Source organism: Benincasa hispida, chromosome 9, assembly GCF_009727055.1.
Source record: "Benincasa hispida cultivar B227 chromosome 9, ASM972705v1, whole genome shotgun sequence".
Taxonomy (NCBI): domain Eukaryota; kingdom Viridiplantae; phylum Streptophyta; class Magnoliopsida; order Cucurbitales; family Cucurbitaceae; genus Benincasa; species Benincasa hispida.
The window spans coordinates 90405990-90424610 of NC_052357.1; the positions used below are offsets into that span (position 1 = coordinate 90405990).

Below are 18621 nucleotides of genomic sequence, written 5' to 3' on the forward strand. Positions count from 1 at the left end.
AGCAAAATATCTACCAAGATTTTAAGAAAAATTAAGAAAATTCTTATAAATAGAAAAATCCAAAAAATATTTTAAAAAAAAGTCTCAAAAGTGTTTTGTACTTTTATTCTTTAAATTATGAACGGATAATTGTATCAAATTTTACAATTTAATCATTTATATTTTTCATGCATAACACTTATGTCAATTAAATTCTTAAAGTTGTATAAATGAATTAATTTAGATTTTTGGTCAAAATTTTACTTGACCATTCAATACGTTTGAGATTCTTTCTCACTAATTAGAGGATGAGAAGCAAGAGGTCACAATCAACTGATTAAGCTTTGCCTTGGAAGTATTTGATCATTTTGATGTTTGATGGTCTCCTTGACTTCGGATCTCATTTACCAAATACATACTCAGGACTCGTTTGGATTGATTTAAGAAAAAAAATGTTTTTCAAAGTACTTATTTTTATTTTGATAAAAAAAAACTTATTAAAATATATTTGAAATGTTATTTTGACTCGTTGTCACAACACTCTAATTTATTCCAAAATGGCTTATTTTTTAAATTAAACACTTGAAAATGTATTCCAAACATACTCTTAATTATTAAATCGATGTGTTTGTTCTCTTTTTTTTCTCATAAGTGTGAAGAACACTTGAACTATATATATATACTATATATATGTATATATATACACTTTTTTTAACCCTTAAATTTTGAATTTAATTTCTATTTTGTCCTATGTTTGAAGATGTTACACTTTTATTCTTACATTTTAAATTTAATTTGCATCAAGTTACACAGTTTCAAAAGGTTACATTTTTATCTTCGAAGTTTGTATTTCTTTTTGGTGTATGTATTTCAAGATTCAAACTTTTAATCTTGATTTTTCACTAAACTCTCCCTTTTAGCTTTTGGTGTTAATGTTTAGTACACAAACTAAAAATTCAACAAATTCTAGAGTATATGGATCAAAATGATATTTTATTTCAATAATAATCATTTACACAAAACCACGAGAATTTGAAAAATGGTCTAAAATTAACCATTGAACAGTCATATTCAAAACCATACATGTCATTTGCTGAAAATAATTGATTCAACACTGCTCCTAAAATTATTGAAATTCCAAATTACTCTTACATCAATTTTCTTTTTGACCTAGCAAAATTCCAAACAAGATAAGCAAAAACTGTATAATCAAATCATACCTCACAAACCATTTATCACCCAATAAACTATACACAATAACTAACTCGATAATAGCTCACTATAAAATATATCTTCGATCAAAAAGTCAAACGGTTGAAATTTTAGGTGGATTTTCTACGCCCAGATAGCGAGTAATGACATCAAAGCAGCTCCAAGAATAAGGGAAACATTGGCAAAAAATTGAAGCCTTCCATTGGTTTGCATTCTAGGGTTCATAAAATCAGCAGCAAGAAGATCCACAAGAGACATATAGATTAAGATACCAGAAGAAGCTGCATTCAAAACTCCTTCAACTATAAGTGCTTTTGGGCTATCTTCATCATAAGTCTTTGTTACTCCAATGCCTATTGCTATCCCAATTGGTGTTGTCAAGCAAAAGAAAAGCCCCATTATTATTGTTGCCCTGTTCTTGAATTTTGCCTGCACATTACAATGTATTTCAATTCAGAGAAGTATGAGATGAAAAATAATTTTCTATGAATCTAATTATATCTTTTTGTTTGGATGTCTTGAAGAAAAAAAAGAATGTTATTTGTTTTAAATAATAAAACTGCTGAAAATATTTTCAAATATAGCAAAATGTCAATATCTATCATCAATTAGTGTCTATCACTGTCTACCAATATTCACATTTAAAAACATTCCAAAAAAATGTATTTTTTCAAATTAAACTTCTTTTGACTTTACTCCCATTTATAAGTTTTTTTGTTATTTACTTATCACTAATGTTTAAAAAAAAAATCATATCAATTTTTAAAATTAAATATATTTTTCAAAAAGATGGGTTTGTTTTTAGTATTTAACTACGAATCCAAACGTTTTTTCAAAAAAATGTGAAAACCACAATATGATATTACATTCCAAGAAAATATTCAAATGGGACCTAAATTATTAATTTAGTTTGTAACATTCTAGAAAATATAAATATTATGAATTGAACATATTTAAAAGGAGAATCAAAATAGAAATCACAACTAATATCCAAAATCAATTATGATTATAATCACAAACTAAGATGTTAAAAATATAGAGTCGATGATATAGAAATAAAATTTTTAACTCCACTCATTTTCAATCCAAAACTTTTAAGACTTTAAGACATTTCATCACCTAATATAATCTTCAATAGTAACAAAATGTAGATGTTAGAAAGATATGTTTAATGAGTAACTAACTTCCTTTTTGAAGAATAAAAAATAATAATTATGTGTGAAATACGAGGTAGAAAAAGCAAGGTGAAACCTAAAGCGAACTCAATTTAAAATTCACTAAATTCATAGATAACTATGGAATGTTTGATTGGTTAATGATCTTTTCTTTTCTTTTCTGAAAAAAGAGTATATCCTTCTTTATGAGTGAAGTTATTATGCAGAAATATTTGAAAATTCATTGGTCAATTTTTGTGGGCACCAAAGTCAACCAATACACACAAAGCCTGCTGACAAACGCCCCATAAAAATTGAATTAGACTGGACAAACCACCTTGCCCATCCACATGGGTTTCTCAATATTAAATTATTAAAAATATATATATACAGACTACCTACTAAAAATATCTCATAAAATTTTCTTTAAAAGAAATCACAGTGATAAATTTATTACTTACTAATTATAAACTAAAGCAGAATAATAGATATATGATTATTATTTTTATAAAAAGTACGACATATTTAATTCTATCAACTTTTCAATCGCAAATTTGTAATTTTAGCTTTATGACCGAACATTTATAAGTTTGATTAAACTAGAAGAATTATATATTTATACTTATTAATACCAGTTTTTATAATTTTCTAAGCTTGAATAGATTTTTTAAAATGATTATTAAACGAAAGAGGAAATAAAAAATAAACATACATTTGTGAAAAATCGAATTAAAATTTAAAAAAGACAAAAAAAACTAGATAGAAAATAATAATAATAATAATAAAGGAATTACCTGTGCGATACATCCTCCAAGCCCCATGCCTTCAAATAACTGATGAAAAGTGATGGCGGCCACAAGGGGTCTTATTGTGCTTGGAGTTTCAGAAACGCCCAAACCAATTCCTATAATTACCGAATGTACCACTATCCCCACCTCCAATACCTACAAACCATTTTTTAAAAATTAATTAATTAATTAATTAATTAATCTTCTTCAATTATTTCAATTCAATTCTTTTTCATTATCATCCATTTATATTCCTACTTTCATCTCGAATCTTTTATTTTTCGTCTCATTTCATTTAAATTAAAATACGTCTTCAAAATTTTTTAGACAAAAATATAGTCTAAACACTTTGTTTTGTACTTTCTTTATTTCTTCATTTTAAAAGGTTGGTTTTGACTTTTAGATTCCAATAGTTCTTAGTTTATTTTAATCCAAAAATGTCCATCTCAATACTTCTATTTTCAAAATATCCATTTACTATAAAAATGAAGATTAAAATGATCCCTTTTGATGACTATAATTATCGCCTACATGGATCAAAATAGATATTTTAAAAAGGGAAGGCATCTATCTCAAGTCCCACTCCACATAAAAAAATAAATACACTAAATTGTTTAAGGAAAATACTAGAGTGCAGTGATTACATCAAATTATAAATTGACAAGTGTCAATTCTCATTTTAGAAAATGATTAAAATAAAAATAATAACAATTGAACACCATGTTTTTTAGCCCAATTTTAATACATATATAAATTCAATGGTTCAACTTTGATTCGAGGGTATAATTGTACTTAATATTAATAATCAACCTAATATTTTATTTTGAAAATAGTAAAATAGTCCAAAATGAACCGAAATAAGTAAGGACGAATTCATTTATTCATTTATTTAGTCTGTAACGAAATTAGTATTTAAAATAACTTTTAACAGAATCAGTTTAAAAAGAGTTACCTGAGAAATGACACGGTGGCGGAGAATCTCAGTGGATGAACCGTCGGCGGAGCCATGAGCGTGACCATGAGAGCCATGAGTATGAACATGAACATGACCTTCATGAGCACCACCGTCGCCGCGCATCTCATCATCTCCACTCAATTCAGGCCGCGCCTTATTAAGATGAATCCGAGCATAATAGGAGCTCGCACCGGCATCCACCATCAAAGTACCGATAGCCGCCACCATAGCCACTAAACCAGTGAACGGAAACTTTGCCCATGGATCCTCTTTCAATTTCGACGACGTAAGACTCTTATAAGCATCAGGAAGAACATGAATAAATCCTGTAGCTAATATAACACCAGCAGCAAAAGCTTTAATCACAAAGAAAATATCCTTCTCCGGACTTAACGCCGGAATCACCTTTCCAAGCAAAGGAATCACCACTCCGATGAATCCGGCGACAAGAATCGTAGCTATGGCGACGATTTTGTATTTCAAAGCTAAAGTTGGATTTCGTTTCCCTTCCTCTTCCTCTGGATCTCCAGGACATTGGCACTCCTCTGCTGCAATTACTAAAGGAATGAGAAGAAGAAATAGAAAGAAAGAAGAAAGAAGAAGACGCTTGAAATCCTCCATTGCCATGGCAGAAAACTTTCAGAATTAGGGCTTTTTTAGGAGTTTGTTTGTTGAGGGAACGAAAAACATAGCAAATGAAATTCCACGTACGAATTTATAGCATTTGAAAAAGCAAATATAAATATATATATATAAATACGGAAATTCTTATAAATAGGACAATTATAAATTATAATTGTTTGAATTAAAATAAACGAAATAAATAAATAAAATGTTTAATTTGGAAATAATAGTAATAAAAATTGTGGGGGATCATGTCATGGTGAAACCATGTCGACATGAAAATATATCACTGGGCGAAGTGTCGAAAGACTTGAAAGAAATTCGTTGAAGTCAACTTCAAATGTCGACACTTTCTGTAATTTTTTAAATTACAATTTTGCCCTCACATTTTACTTGGAATTTCCGCTTCTTTTTTCTAATTTTGAATTAGAGACTTTTTTTTTTTAAAAAAAAAAAAACATTATTATATTATAATTTCTCTTGAATGACTTGTATCTAATTTTAAAGGAATATTTGTTTCCATTATTTAAAAAATACTTCCAAATTGAAAATATTAATTCTCAACTTCTATAGACATTTCAAAATTACTCATGGATTATAAATCCTTTAAAATTTTAAATTAACAATTTGGTGACAACTTCAAAGATTGGTTATTCAATTTTTCTTTCTAAGATACTGTCATATTATTTCATATTCACAAAATTCTAAAAGAGAATTATTTTTTAAAAATTATTTATGAACTTAGACTATGGATAATATTGCATCTTTTGAAAGTATATGAGTATTTCTGAAACAAGTGACAAAGTTTAAAGATATTTGTTTTAATTTAACTAATCTTCTTAGTTCTTAAAGTTTGAGTATAGTTTTTTATTTGGTTATGAAACATTATATTTACACTCTTAAGTTTTTTAATTTAGTAATTTAGTTTCTATTGTGTCCATTAATTTCTAAAATATTATCCTTTTTCTTTGAGTTTTGGATTTCATTTATTTCTAGATTGTTTTGGATTTGTGGAGTTAACTTTCAACTATTTAAACTTAAATTAATTGTGAGGTTGAATTTTCAGTTAATTTTAATAGTGACTAAAAATTGATACAAACTAATTTAAGCATTAGTTAATTCGATTGTTTTAAGTTAATAAATAGAAAAAAGTAATACAAATGACTAAAAATATGCACTCGTAAAAAGACAAATATGTCAAAAAAATTGTTCATGGAATTCATTTGAATAAAGAAAATCATAGTCTAAATTGCATACCAAATGGATCTCAATAGTGTTAGAAGTTTTAGTTTAGTCCAAAATTTTCAATTATGCCTTGTAAACCATTTATGGAATTATCATATTAGTATATAACATGTTGGTTGTAATTTTGATTTCAATTTTATCAATATCTCTATATATGATATTATCTATTTCGGATATGAACTTTCATAGTTGTATATTTAGTTTTACTCAAAATGTCTAATACCATCGAAGATAACTGTAGTTGTCACTTATATACTCACGATTATTCTCTTATGTAGCCAATGTGAAATTTCGATCACAACACCAATTTACGTTGGAGTGAAAAAAAGAAAAATAATTTATCTTAGAGTGATATAAAATAGGGTTTAGAGGGCAAATAGAGCGATTAAACTTAATTATATATTAAGTAACAAATTGAAGTGCTAGGGGACCAAAATAGTTAAATTAATTGGGGTAAAATACTATTTTGATCCCTATATTTTGAAGTATATTTAATTTTAGTTTTTATAATTTTGATTGTCCAATTTTAATCCCTTTTAGTAAATTTTAAACTTAATCCATAATACTAGTTTATTGTTGATTTTTAAAAGATTTTTTATTATCCGTTAATATTTTTATTGTAAAATTTGAAATTATATTCACATATTATATTTTTTCCATGAAAATTATTATTATTTATCCAATTTCGATAAAAATAATTTTGAGAAACTAAATTTAAGATTTATTGAGAATACATAGACTAAAATTGGACAGTTAAAAATACATTGACTAAAATTGAACAAACTTCAAAATATAGGGACCAAAATAGTAGTTTAACAATTTTTTTTAAGTACAACTTGATTATGGAAGATTGAACTGAATTAAGCTTACTTTGGCGGTTTAAAATCGACATTAAAGGGATTTAATAACACTATCTTTAATTCGGTTATCCAGAATTTTTGTAGTCAACTTTTATATATAATAATCAAGATAATGAAGGTGCAAATCTTGAAATTTGACCATGTATATTTAATGGGATGGGATCAGAGATGTTTGCATAAAAAAAATAGAGTAATATGTTTGAGATTACTTCCAACAATTTTTATTATTTCGTAAACTAGTGTATTTAATTGTTTTTATAAGGCAAAAAATCTCCACTAGAAAATTATTTATCTGAATAAGTATTATACTCTCGATCTTTTTTTTTTTTGGAAAATATTCTATTATCGATCTGTTCAAAACTAATCATTTTGATGTTTTATATATTAGTTAATTAAGATCTTGCAAATGCTTAGTTGCGTTATTTTTTTTTTATTTTCCAAATTATATTAAATTCAGTTACTTTGTCCAAAACTATTGATATGTAAATTTGGTTAAAGAAAATCAACAAACAAGGGAGTACCAACAATGTTAGCACGTCTAATAGCTAGTCTTAAAGTACAATTCGTATAAGTTCAATTCTGATGTTTCGTTCATATAAGAGTGATGGACTTTGAAGCCATTGTTCGTAATTTTAATGACAACCCTTTGATTTCAATATAAAAAACTCTAAAGTTTATCAATACTATTGAGCTCGTTGAGGTTGTTTCTCTCATGAACGTAATTATTATAGTTTTGGAAGCAGAATTTTATCTTTTTCCTTTTTTTTTTTTTTTTTGAACAGTTTTAGCCTCTAAATGTTTATATATAACAATATAGACTCTATGTTTTAAAATATATAACGTTTAATGAAATTTCTTTTCCTAATAGATTAATAAATTAAATCAAAATGTATTTATAAGTTACCCTAAGTTAAATTGTTTACGTACATAAATCAAAATTTAATTTAAAGGAAATTTTTAGATTAAAAATTAAATTGTTTATGACTTTGAAAGTCAAAGTAAAATGTTAAAATAGTACATTTTTACTTTTGATGAACCCAAGGGGTTTATTAACCCCATAAATATAATTGGCACATGCAAACTGGCATTTTGGTAATTGGTTACAAAATTGAACAAAAATTTTAAGTCAATCAATAAATTTGGACATATTGAAGCAGCAGGCAAACATAATAGCTGGCACAAATAATTAGAGCATTCCTTTAGTTTTCTGATATTTTTTTTTATTATTTTTTGATATTTTTTTCTCTAAGTTTGAATTTTCTAATTTCTCTTTGGTTGTTTGGATTAAGGATGAAATACACTTTTAATCCTTAGAGTTTAAAGTTAGTGTTTATTTGGTCTTTAAAATTTTCAAAGTTACACTTTAATCTTTGAGGTTTGAAAATAGTTCTAAATGGTCCGATTAACTTGACCATTAGTTGATTAACGGGAAAATAACACGTTATGTTGAGGTGACAAGTTTTAAATAATGAGGTGGAGAATTTAACTAATTTTATATTATTATCATATATTAGATCCTTTTTTTTTTCTTTTTAACTCTTTCATATCTTTTTAGCTCTCTCATCCATTTCTTTTCTTCTCAAACCTTTTCGTCGTTCATCTTCACTAGTGAGAATGTACTATAGCTCCAATGGACAAAATATTTCATCTTGGTTTTGCCAATAGGAAATTCCTAATCGAAAACAAATTCTTCAAGTTTGAATTTTTTTCGTCATCTACAATGCTTGAATTGATGAAAATTTGACGAGAAGATGAAGATGAAGAAGGAACGGAGGAGGGAGTTGGAGGGTAGGAAGAGTTGGGGAAAAAAAATCAAGTAATATACCATAGTAATATAAAATTGGTTAAATTCTCCATCTCACTTAGATTTTGACATCTCAACATGACATATTATTTTTCAGTTAGTCAACTAGTCAATTTAATTAAGAGATCATTTAGAACTATTTTCTAAACCTCGGAGACTAAAGCGTGTAGTTTTTGAAATTTTAGAGACCCAATAGGCATCAATCTTAAACTTGAAGGACTAAAGTGTATTTTACCCTTTAGATGATCATATCTATTTTATTTTCATTCTTAAACTTCTACATTTTTTTTCTTTTATTATATATGTATGTTTGTTCTTTTGACAATCAATATGATAGAATTAATATATTAATATGATTATTATATATATATAACCAATGGGTTTGGTTTGATTTTGGACTAACCCTAAAATGGAGAAAATCTAACCAACATTAATATGTCGACTTTTTCATCGATGTTTTCATATGTTCATAATTCAATGTAAATTGAAATATATATTATTTCGTAAAACAAAAGTCAACGATGAATTTAAAAAGATGTAAGTGATGAATGCATAATAAATGTTCAAACTTATTTAAAAAGTATAAAAATGATTATTTGTGATTTTTCTTTATTTTTTTTTAAAAAATTATTGATCAACATTCTATTGATATTTTCAACATTTTCATTTATATTGACTATTTAAAACCTTACTACAAATTAAGAAACTTATCGATTGGAACCCCAAAAAAATCTGGGGTAATTTTTTAATTTTATGACGTGTATCTATATAATTTTACTCACGAGTACTTTTCTATAAATTATTAAGCCTCTAGAATTGCCTATATGATTTTTTTAAAAAAAGTTTCCATGGATCTTTAAATTTCATATTCATGTGTTTATTCCTTTTTTTTTTTTTAATATTTATGTAACTCAGATAAAAAATAAAATAGTTTAAATAGTATAAAATTTATACTATAAATTTTAAGGTAAAAAATTTGATTCGTTTATCTCATATATATTGTCAAAGATAAATAAATAAATAAAACTCTATATGACACATTTGTTGCATCATTATTTTAAAATTATATGACATTATTTTTTCAAAGAAAAAAGAAAAAAAAATCTATATAGATTATCTTTTGAAAGTTGAAAACTTGCTAAAAGCAAAATGATAAATCGGAGGAGAAAATTGATGACAAAAAATATGATTAGAAAAAAAAGAAAAATGTTCATAGAAAAAAAATATATCAAACTATTTATAGAAAAAAACAAAAATATCGATATACTAATATAATAGACTTCTATCAGCAATAAATTTTTATCAGTATCTATCATTTATAGACATGCTTCTATATGCCTCTATTAACTTTTATAAAAAAAAAAAAAAAAATCTTTTTTTTTTATTTTGAGTAAATCATTTTTCTTATTTTTCTATTTTTTAAAACTAAAAAAACGTAAAAATCAAAAGATTTATTAAATTGTAGTAAAATCTGACATGACACCACCCTACAAATTGACTATGGCTTACGTTTAATGGAATAATTATTCCATGAGAATGTTACAATATAAAAAGGAGATCATGGTTAATCCAATAATCAAGGAACGGGACCTCCCAAATTGCTCGAGCCCTTAATAAGGGCTCAAATAGGATATGTTACAATATAATATTAAGGACTAGAGATGTCCGAGGGGCAGGGTTGAAGATGACTTTCCCATCCCCTATTCTCGCTACCCATTTCATTTCTCATTCCTGCAAAATTCTCCAAAGGGATCAGAGTGAGGATTCTCCACGAAAAATTTGCGAGGATCGTGTTCCCCGCCGTTTGGATTTTTTTTGAAAAAAATAATTATTATTAACTTAAATGATTATATCAGATTTTTTTAATTTAAATAGTTAAATATCTCACTAATATGTGGCAAATATATGATTAAAATGTTTAATTTTCATAATTTCTAAAAGTTAAAATTTAAATATTATAACAATATATCATAATATCTACTTAATAATACCAAATAAAAAGTTATGTACAATTAATTAACTATATATATGTGTATGTATATATATATAAAATCTTATATAAAAATTAGATATGATAATCGCGGTGGGAAAGCGGGTCGGGGCTGAGGAATATATTTCTCATCCTTGTTTAGCCAATGGGAACCCCTCCCTCCCCCATTTCCCTTCTAATCAAAGATTTTCCATTCATTCGAGGTAGGACTCCACGAGACCCATAGGTTAAATGGACATCTCTTATTAAGACACCAAGGCACCACATCCATGTGGTGAGAGACGAAGATTAGAACAAGTAAGCAAATAGTTATGTAAGGCTCACAAGATAAAAATGTTTAAGGATATTTGTAATACATAGTAGAATAAGAGAAAAAATCTAAAAATATATTACATCTTTAAAATATTTGTAAATATGGATGAGTTAACTAGTCAATCTTTGATTTTTTTTTAATTTCCAATTTCGCCCTCCCTTATTAGCTAGTCAATCTTTGATTTTTTTTTAATTTCCAATTTCGCCCTCCCTTATCTTATCTTGTTGTACACTTTTTTTTAGTCATTTTATTTTCTTTCTCTTCTTCGATTTTTGCTTCTTCCCTCCTCTTTTTTCATTTTTCCATTTTATTTTCTTTCTCAGTTTTTCTTTCTTCCTTTTTTTTTTATTTTCTTTCATTTCCTTCTTTTTTCCTTCTTTTTAAATTTTTCTTTCATTTCCTTCTTTTTTCCTTCTTTTTAAATTTTTCTTTCCTTTATTTGAATTTTTCTTCTTCCCTTTTTTTCACAACAATTATGAAGTTAAGTTTCGTACGCATGACTTGAAAGTACTCAATCCATAAGTGACTAAACACCAACAAGCCAATCATCAAGTTTGATTATTATAACAAATAATAAATATAAATAGCAAATGAAAGTCTATTAGTAATAACCACTAATATTTTCTATCATTGATAGTTTAATTTTTTATTATATTTTCGTGGTTAATAGCCCTCATAGAAATCTATCATTGATAGCCAACTTAATGAATTTAATTAATAAAGTTGAATCTCGAACTAAAATGTAAGTGGAATGTGTAAAAATTATCATTAATAGCATGTTTATCAGTATAGAAGCTATCATAGAAAAGAAAAGGGACTTATAAATGTTTGGGAAGGACAAGAAAGGGGTAAAAAGTCAGTGGCTATGGTTGATAGAAGCTACTACTGGTAACATGTTACCAGTGATAGAAGCTAATACTAATAGCATGTTATTGATGATAGAAGCTACCCGATAGCACGTTATCGATGATAGAAGCTACCACTGATAGCATGTTATCGGTGATAGAGAACTATCACTGATAACATGATATCAGTAAGATCATTGATAGCATCTTATTAATGATGTTATCAGTGAAAGAAGTTATCACTGATAACCACAATATGAGTGATGTTAGTGATATCGGTGATAAAACTTAGGTGATATCTATATATCGAGTTTCTTTCAAAGGTGATAACTAGTTATAGAAGTCTATCATTAATAGCCTTAAGTGTTAATATTTCAAGGTTGATTCTAATTGATGAAAGTCTATCAGTGATAACGACTGGTAGTTGTTATCAGTAATAGCCATGATAAAAGATTATTAGTGATAACTACTATGATAATCAAAGTTCTTGGTCTTCTTTCAAAGTTGATCACTATTTATAAATCTATCATTAATAGCCACTGATAACCTTGAGTAGTAATATTTCAACGTTGATTCCAATTGATGAAAGTGAATCAATGATAGTTACTAATAATTGATAGCAAACTAAAAACTAATATTTCAAAATTGTATTAATTTTTCTCAAATTGAAAGTTATCGCTGATCGTTGATAGCAACTATCATCGATAACAATTGATAGCAATTGATAGCAGCTATAAGTGGTTATCACTGATAGCTGTTATCAGTAATAGTTTTTAATTTGAGAAAATCGAGAAGAAGCGAATAAAATGGTGGTTAGGCATGAGTTTTTTAGTCTTTTACCATTTTTTGATCTATATATGCAATTATTTTATCCTTGTACTACATATTTTATTATTTTGAGCTTGAATTCTATTTATACAACTAGCCTGATGTTTAATTTTCGAAGGAACCGACCCCTACTGAACTTGAGGATGTCAAAGAAGATCTTTTAATCATTGCCAATTTATAACCGCTTTTAACGTAATACTACAGACCCTACTTGTTGCAGTGCTACACCCATTCAAAAAACACACTTAAAATAATAATAATAAAATGAAAATTTGAAGATTTGAAATTTTGAAATTTTTTTTTAAAAAAAAGTCAAAAATCAAAAGTAAACCATATTATAAATATTATGATAATAAATACTCGTGAGATGCTTGTGCTTAGTGTCCATTAACCATATGTCATATCCCATTCCCCAAGTGTTGTCCACGTGTCTCAAAATTACACACTATTAGTGTACATGTAATCCACATCCTACTTGCCAAATTGCCTTAGTGGCATTTGGTGGGTTTTGGAACACACATTGGACAAAATAAAAAAAAAAGGAGAAAATGGAGAAATCCATTCTTTTTATTTTATTTACTTTTATTATTTATTTATTTCATATATTTATATATTATGTTTAATTTATTTTATTATTAAATTATATTTTATTGGTATTTGTATTCTCGTTGTACTTCTTAAGTTCATAATACGTTATCAACACAAGCTCATTTCATTTTCCTCTCTAAAGGTAGGTCTTAAAGGTATGTCGATTTTTTTCTCTTCGTTATAATTAATAAATTAAATATTGTTTAAAATATTTGATATATGTTAAATTTCTAATATAAATTTAATATTTTGTAATAGTGTTACTATGAAAATGTTATAAAATTAGAATTTGTAACATTTGATATTAATTGTAATAATTATTTAGTGCTTGATGCCAAAATATATCTGGATGGCATAAAAATGTGATCATCGGAAAACATTTTTTCTTCCTAAAGCTTGTCGTAGATGGATGTACTTGAGGCTCCAAAATTTTAAATCAATATGCTAAAGAAGTCATTTTTTTATATTTCGGATATGCTCTTGCAATAGAATATCGAGTTAGAGGTTTTAAACAGTATTCTAAATTATTTCATGTCTTCTCTTGGTTGGACAAAACAACGAGTTATTGATGAAAAATCATAAATCTCAACCAACTGAAATAACATAATTCTCTAGAGTGAATGTTTGAATGTTAATAATCGTGGTCGAGGTCGTGGTCGCTATCGAGGTCACGACTATGGAAAAGGAAGAAATAATTATTATTTTCATGGTGGTCGGTCTAATCATTCAATTTTTTTTTTTAAAAAAAAAAACATACAAAATAATGATCACAAAAGAAAACTCCACAAGATAAAAATTCAAAAAATGTTGAAAATATGTGGAATGACTAGGCAATGATCTCTATTAAGCCTCTCTGGAAAAAGGGAAAAAATGTGGAAGCAAATTTTACATACGAGGATAATGAGATATTTTATTCATCAAATGTAACAGATTTGGATGTGGTACATTTTTTTCTCTTGAAGAGAAAATTGGCACAATTGATGGCATAACAAATGTTTCTTTTGATTTTGAGAATATTTAGTATTAATTTTGTCTTTTTTTTATTTTGATATTTTTTTTCCTTGGTTAATATTAAATTTTGTATATTCCAAATGTTGTTTTTCTTATTGTAATTGTTTTCTTTTAACGAAGAAACTTGGATCATTTCTATATGTTGAGTGACTAAAAAATGAGCACAGAATATCTATGTCTGGCAGACAATGCAACTACACATACAATACTTATGAGTAGAAAATATTTTTCTAAACTGACAATACTGGAAGCAAAAGTCAATTCAATATCAGGTGCTGCAAACTTGATGGAAGGATTTGTAAAACCAAATATTCTTTTGCATAGAAGAACAATCAACAATGCATTGTTCTCTAGTTAATCAAACACTACTACAGAAATTGGATTACTTGACGTTTTTTCAATGTCAAGTGAAGGGTATACTTGACACTTATAAAAGCGTCAATTAATCAAGTGTCAAGTATAGTGTGATAGCTTGACTTCGAAAAAACGTCAAGTAATATATCTCTTGATACAATTTTCGTGTCAAGAAAGATAATACACTTGACATTGGTGGTATGTCAAGTTTATTCGAGTGTCAAGTATAGTGTGATACTCTTTGACGTTTTTTATGTGTCAAGTATATGTCTTTTTGTTTTCAAATTAAGTGCCCTAATCAATATTCTCATTTTCTGCCTTGTATTCCAATAATACAGTATTACATCAAATAAATAAATATTATACATTTAAGATCTATCAACTCAATATATTCACTAAAAATCCATACGTTCAACTATGAACACTCCTCACAAATTACAACAATATTTCTATTTCACATGTACATGCACAAAATAAAATCTCAACTATTGCTTTTGTATACAAAACTCGACCTTCAAAAAATACAAAAGTGACAAATTGTTTAATAAATAACCTCTCAACAAAAGTACATTATTTAATCTATACATTGAGCTTTGAAGTCTAAAGATCAAGAACTAAGGGTCAGCAAGCCATGTTTAAGCAAGTCAACCTGCAAAATAGAATAAAGGGCGATAACATCAAATTTCAAAAATATATAAATAAGTGTTAAAATACAACAACGTAATCCAACCTATGAAAGTTCAATAAATAATGGTTACAAAACGCAAATTCCAGCAACTATGTAACAATTCGAAAAGAGTTTCAAGACCTTAATACTTATCAAAAACGTCCAAACATCCGTTAACTTTGTTGGACAGTGACTCCAATCCCTTGAAATCTTTGAATTGAACATCAAAAATTGAAAATAACTCAATTATTAGACCAATACTTCAATGGGTAACAAAGAACTATTAATACTAACCTCCAAACTTACCAAAACCTTGCCAAGATTGGTCTCAAACCTATTGGACAGCAACTCAACTCCTTCCAATACTTCAAAATCAATCTCATCATCAAACATTCAAACAAGCAAATCATTATAGAAGATGCTAAATTAAAACCCAAATCACAAATTCATTCAAATACATCCAAAACACTTGTCCAAAGTGTTTGTTCAAATTGATGCTTCACTCGAGCCTCGACCAACTTTCTTGAAAAGAAAACAAAAGAGGAACAAGAACACTCATACACTAATTTATTTGTCCATTCTGAATATACATCAAACCAAAGTTTAATAACAAGTTACTAAAAATTACCAAAATTTTTAATTTGAGAGAGAGTTTTTAATTTGAGAGAGAAATGAAAATGGGAGAGGTAAATATTATTTTATTTGATAATTTTGGTAGGAGAGAAACCAAATTTGTGAAGGAAATGAAAATGGGAGAGGGAGGGAAACAAAAAATAAAGTCTCTACATGATCGCTGAGTAAAGTAAAGAAGGAGAGAAAGAGTTTTTAATTTGAGAGGGGAATGAAAATAGTAAAGTCTCTACACGATCGCTGAGTAACACTAGATGATCGCCCACAAAACCCCGCGATCGCTTACTCGAAACTACACGATCACTTATAAAACATTACACAATTGCTTACCAATTTCTTTACGATCGCCTACCAAATGCTACACGATCGTTTAGCTCTGTTACACGATCGCTAAGTAACACTAGATGATCGTCCACAAACACCCCACGATCGCTTATCCGGAATTACACGATCGCTTACAAAACATTACATGATCGCTTACCAGTTTCTATACGATCGCCTACCAAATGCTATATGATCGCCAAATGCTACACGATCGCTTAGTAGAAGTAGACAATGAGCGGCACATAATTGGAGGCCTATCAAATATCCGAAATATTTCGTTGATCTCTGCTTTTTTAACCCTTTTACTTGACACAAAAAAATGTCAAGTAAGAGCTTCTTATACTTGACACATGAAATGTGTCAAGTACGACCTTATATTACTTGACACGATTCGTGTCAAGTAAAGGTTCGCGTGAAAATATCCGAAATATGCTGTCAATCTCCGTTTTTTAAACCCTTTTACTTGACATTTTTTTGTTTAAAATTATATTACTTGACATTTTTTTTTACAAAAATGTTAAATAATAAAAAATTACAAGTGTCAAGTAACGTAGAATTTGTAGTAGTGAAAGAGAAATTTACATGGATGTAAATAAATAAGTGTACTTCTCAACCATCACTAAGATACAAATTTAAAGTAGTTTTATAATTTCTATGTCATACATTTACAGTCACCGAGTGAGCATCATATGGGTATCATAGTTCAAAAAGTGAAAACAGAAAAAGGGAAAAATTCCATCGTTAGTGATTGGACAGTGAGGAAGTAAAAGATCACAGGCAGGTGAGGGGAGTGGACCAAGAGAAGAATAGAAGAAATTGGAATAAAGCAGATGCTCTTTGCAATTGGAAGTCTTCAAAGACTACAAAAGGTATTTTGTCCTTTTCATTTTTTTTCCACAAGAAATATCGTGTCATCAATTCTTTTTTCCTTTTTTATTAAATATTTGCCGTCATAATTTGTCTAAGCATTTTTTTTTTTTTTTGAGAAAATCTCTCTACGCATTATTTATATATTATTCTCCACTTCCTTTTATTCATCTCATTATTCATATTTTCATCCTTTTATATTTATATTTTAGATTTCTTAATCAATCTTCTGTCCTATCTATTCCCACCTTTTATATTTTTGTGTATTTTCTTTCTAATTCTTGAAATTTTAAGGCTGCTTGTTTGTTTGTTTTTTCTTGGTTTTATTAAATTTTGAATATTTGGATTTGAATTAGGATTCGGGGTTACTCTTCATTCTTTTTAGCTTATTCATAGTATTTTCAAAAGGTTCTATAGAGAAAATAGTCCATCAATGGATCGTAAATACCTAAATTAAATATATTAATTTTGAGTAAATGAGCTCTTGGTAATACAAAAATGTTTTTTAACAACAAGAAAATTCTCTATGGAATTAATTTTTTTATATATATTTAAATATCAAATATATTACAAATCATTTTTAACTATTACAAAGTAAGTCGTGTCAATAGATTTACTATGATAATATAATCAACCTTATCCATATAGTATAAACTCTTTAGTTATTACTTGAACATGATTCTTTTATATGTCAACTACATATGGAGGAAGATTACACTAACAACATAGAATTTTTTATGTAGTGATAATGTACAATTTGCAATTAAAATAATTTAATAATTATTAAATAATAAGATATTAATTACAAAATTTTATGTCATAAATCTCAACACCCTAAACATGGGTTTTAAAACATAATTATTTTATTATTATGATTTTAGTTCTCAAATATTGCCCAAAAAAACATAATTATTTTTCTTCAAGAGTATTTTACTTAAATTCACTATTGGATACTGGGTGATGGATTGATCATCCAACCTCTATGTACGAAAGTTATGTCAGTACCATTGAGTCAAACTCACTTTGAACTCCAACCTCATTCTTAAAACAAGTATATATGATATCAGACAATAAAATTTAGTATTAATAATATATCAAAATATATTTTACTATAAAGGTCAACCATCAAAATATGACATTTGGAAATATAATTAAAAAAAATAGAAATTCAAAGACATAATGTAAAATTTAAACCCAATATTTCTTCCATTAAGTGACTATATCTAGAAAAAATCAAAATCGTCACACTTAAAGTTACATCTTCCACCCCGCATTTGTTGAATTACAAAAAATATATATTATATCTATATTGTTTATATTATTTTCAAACTATTAGATTATATAAAGAAAAATATTTGGTGTATAGCCCTTATAAGCATCCAATCACAAGCTGCTACATGGCAAATTTGTACATATATATTCTACATGGCAAACTTGTACATATATATTCCTTTTATGATTGAAGTTGATGGAGAATCTCGCTGTATTAAAGTATTGCTCTTTTTATAAATGGACAAAAAGTAGAGATGAAAAAATAAACAATGTTCCAACTTTTTAGGATGGATAAGGTAGCATTGTTGAGA

General features: G+C 27.3%; 1 protein-coding gene across 1 annotated transcript; it reads right to left on the reverse strand.

Moving 5' to 3' along the window:
- Positions 1–1010: 1010 nt before the first annotated feature.
- Positions 1011–4815, reverse strand: LOC120086797 (zinc transporter 5-like). The gene is made up of 3 exons (XM_039043591.1): positions 4086–4815; positions 3140–3289; positions 1011–1620 (listed from the first exon to the last, which is right to left on the reverse strand). Exons 1-3 carry the CDS (start codon positions 4713–4715, stop codon positions 1315–1317), a joined length of 1086 nt encoding a protein of 361 aa, XP_038899519.1. The 5' UTR covers positions 4716–4815; the 3' UTR covers positions 1011–1314.
- Between the last annotated feature and the right edge of the window lie 13806 nt (positions 4816–18621).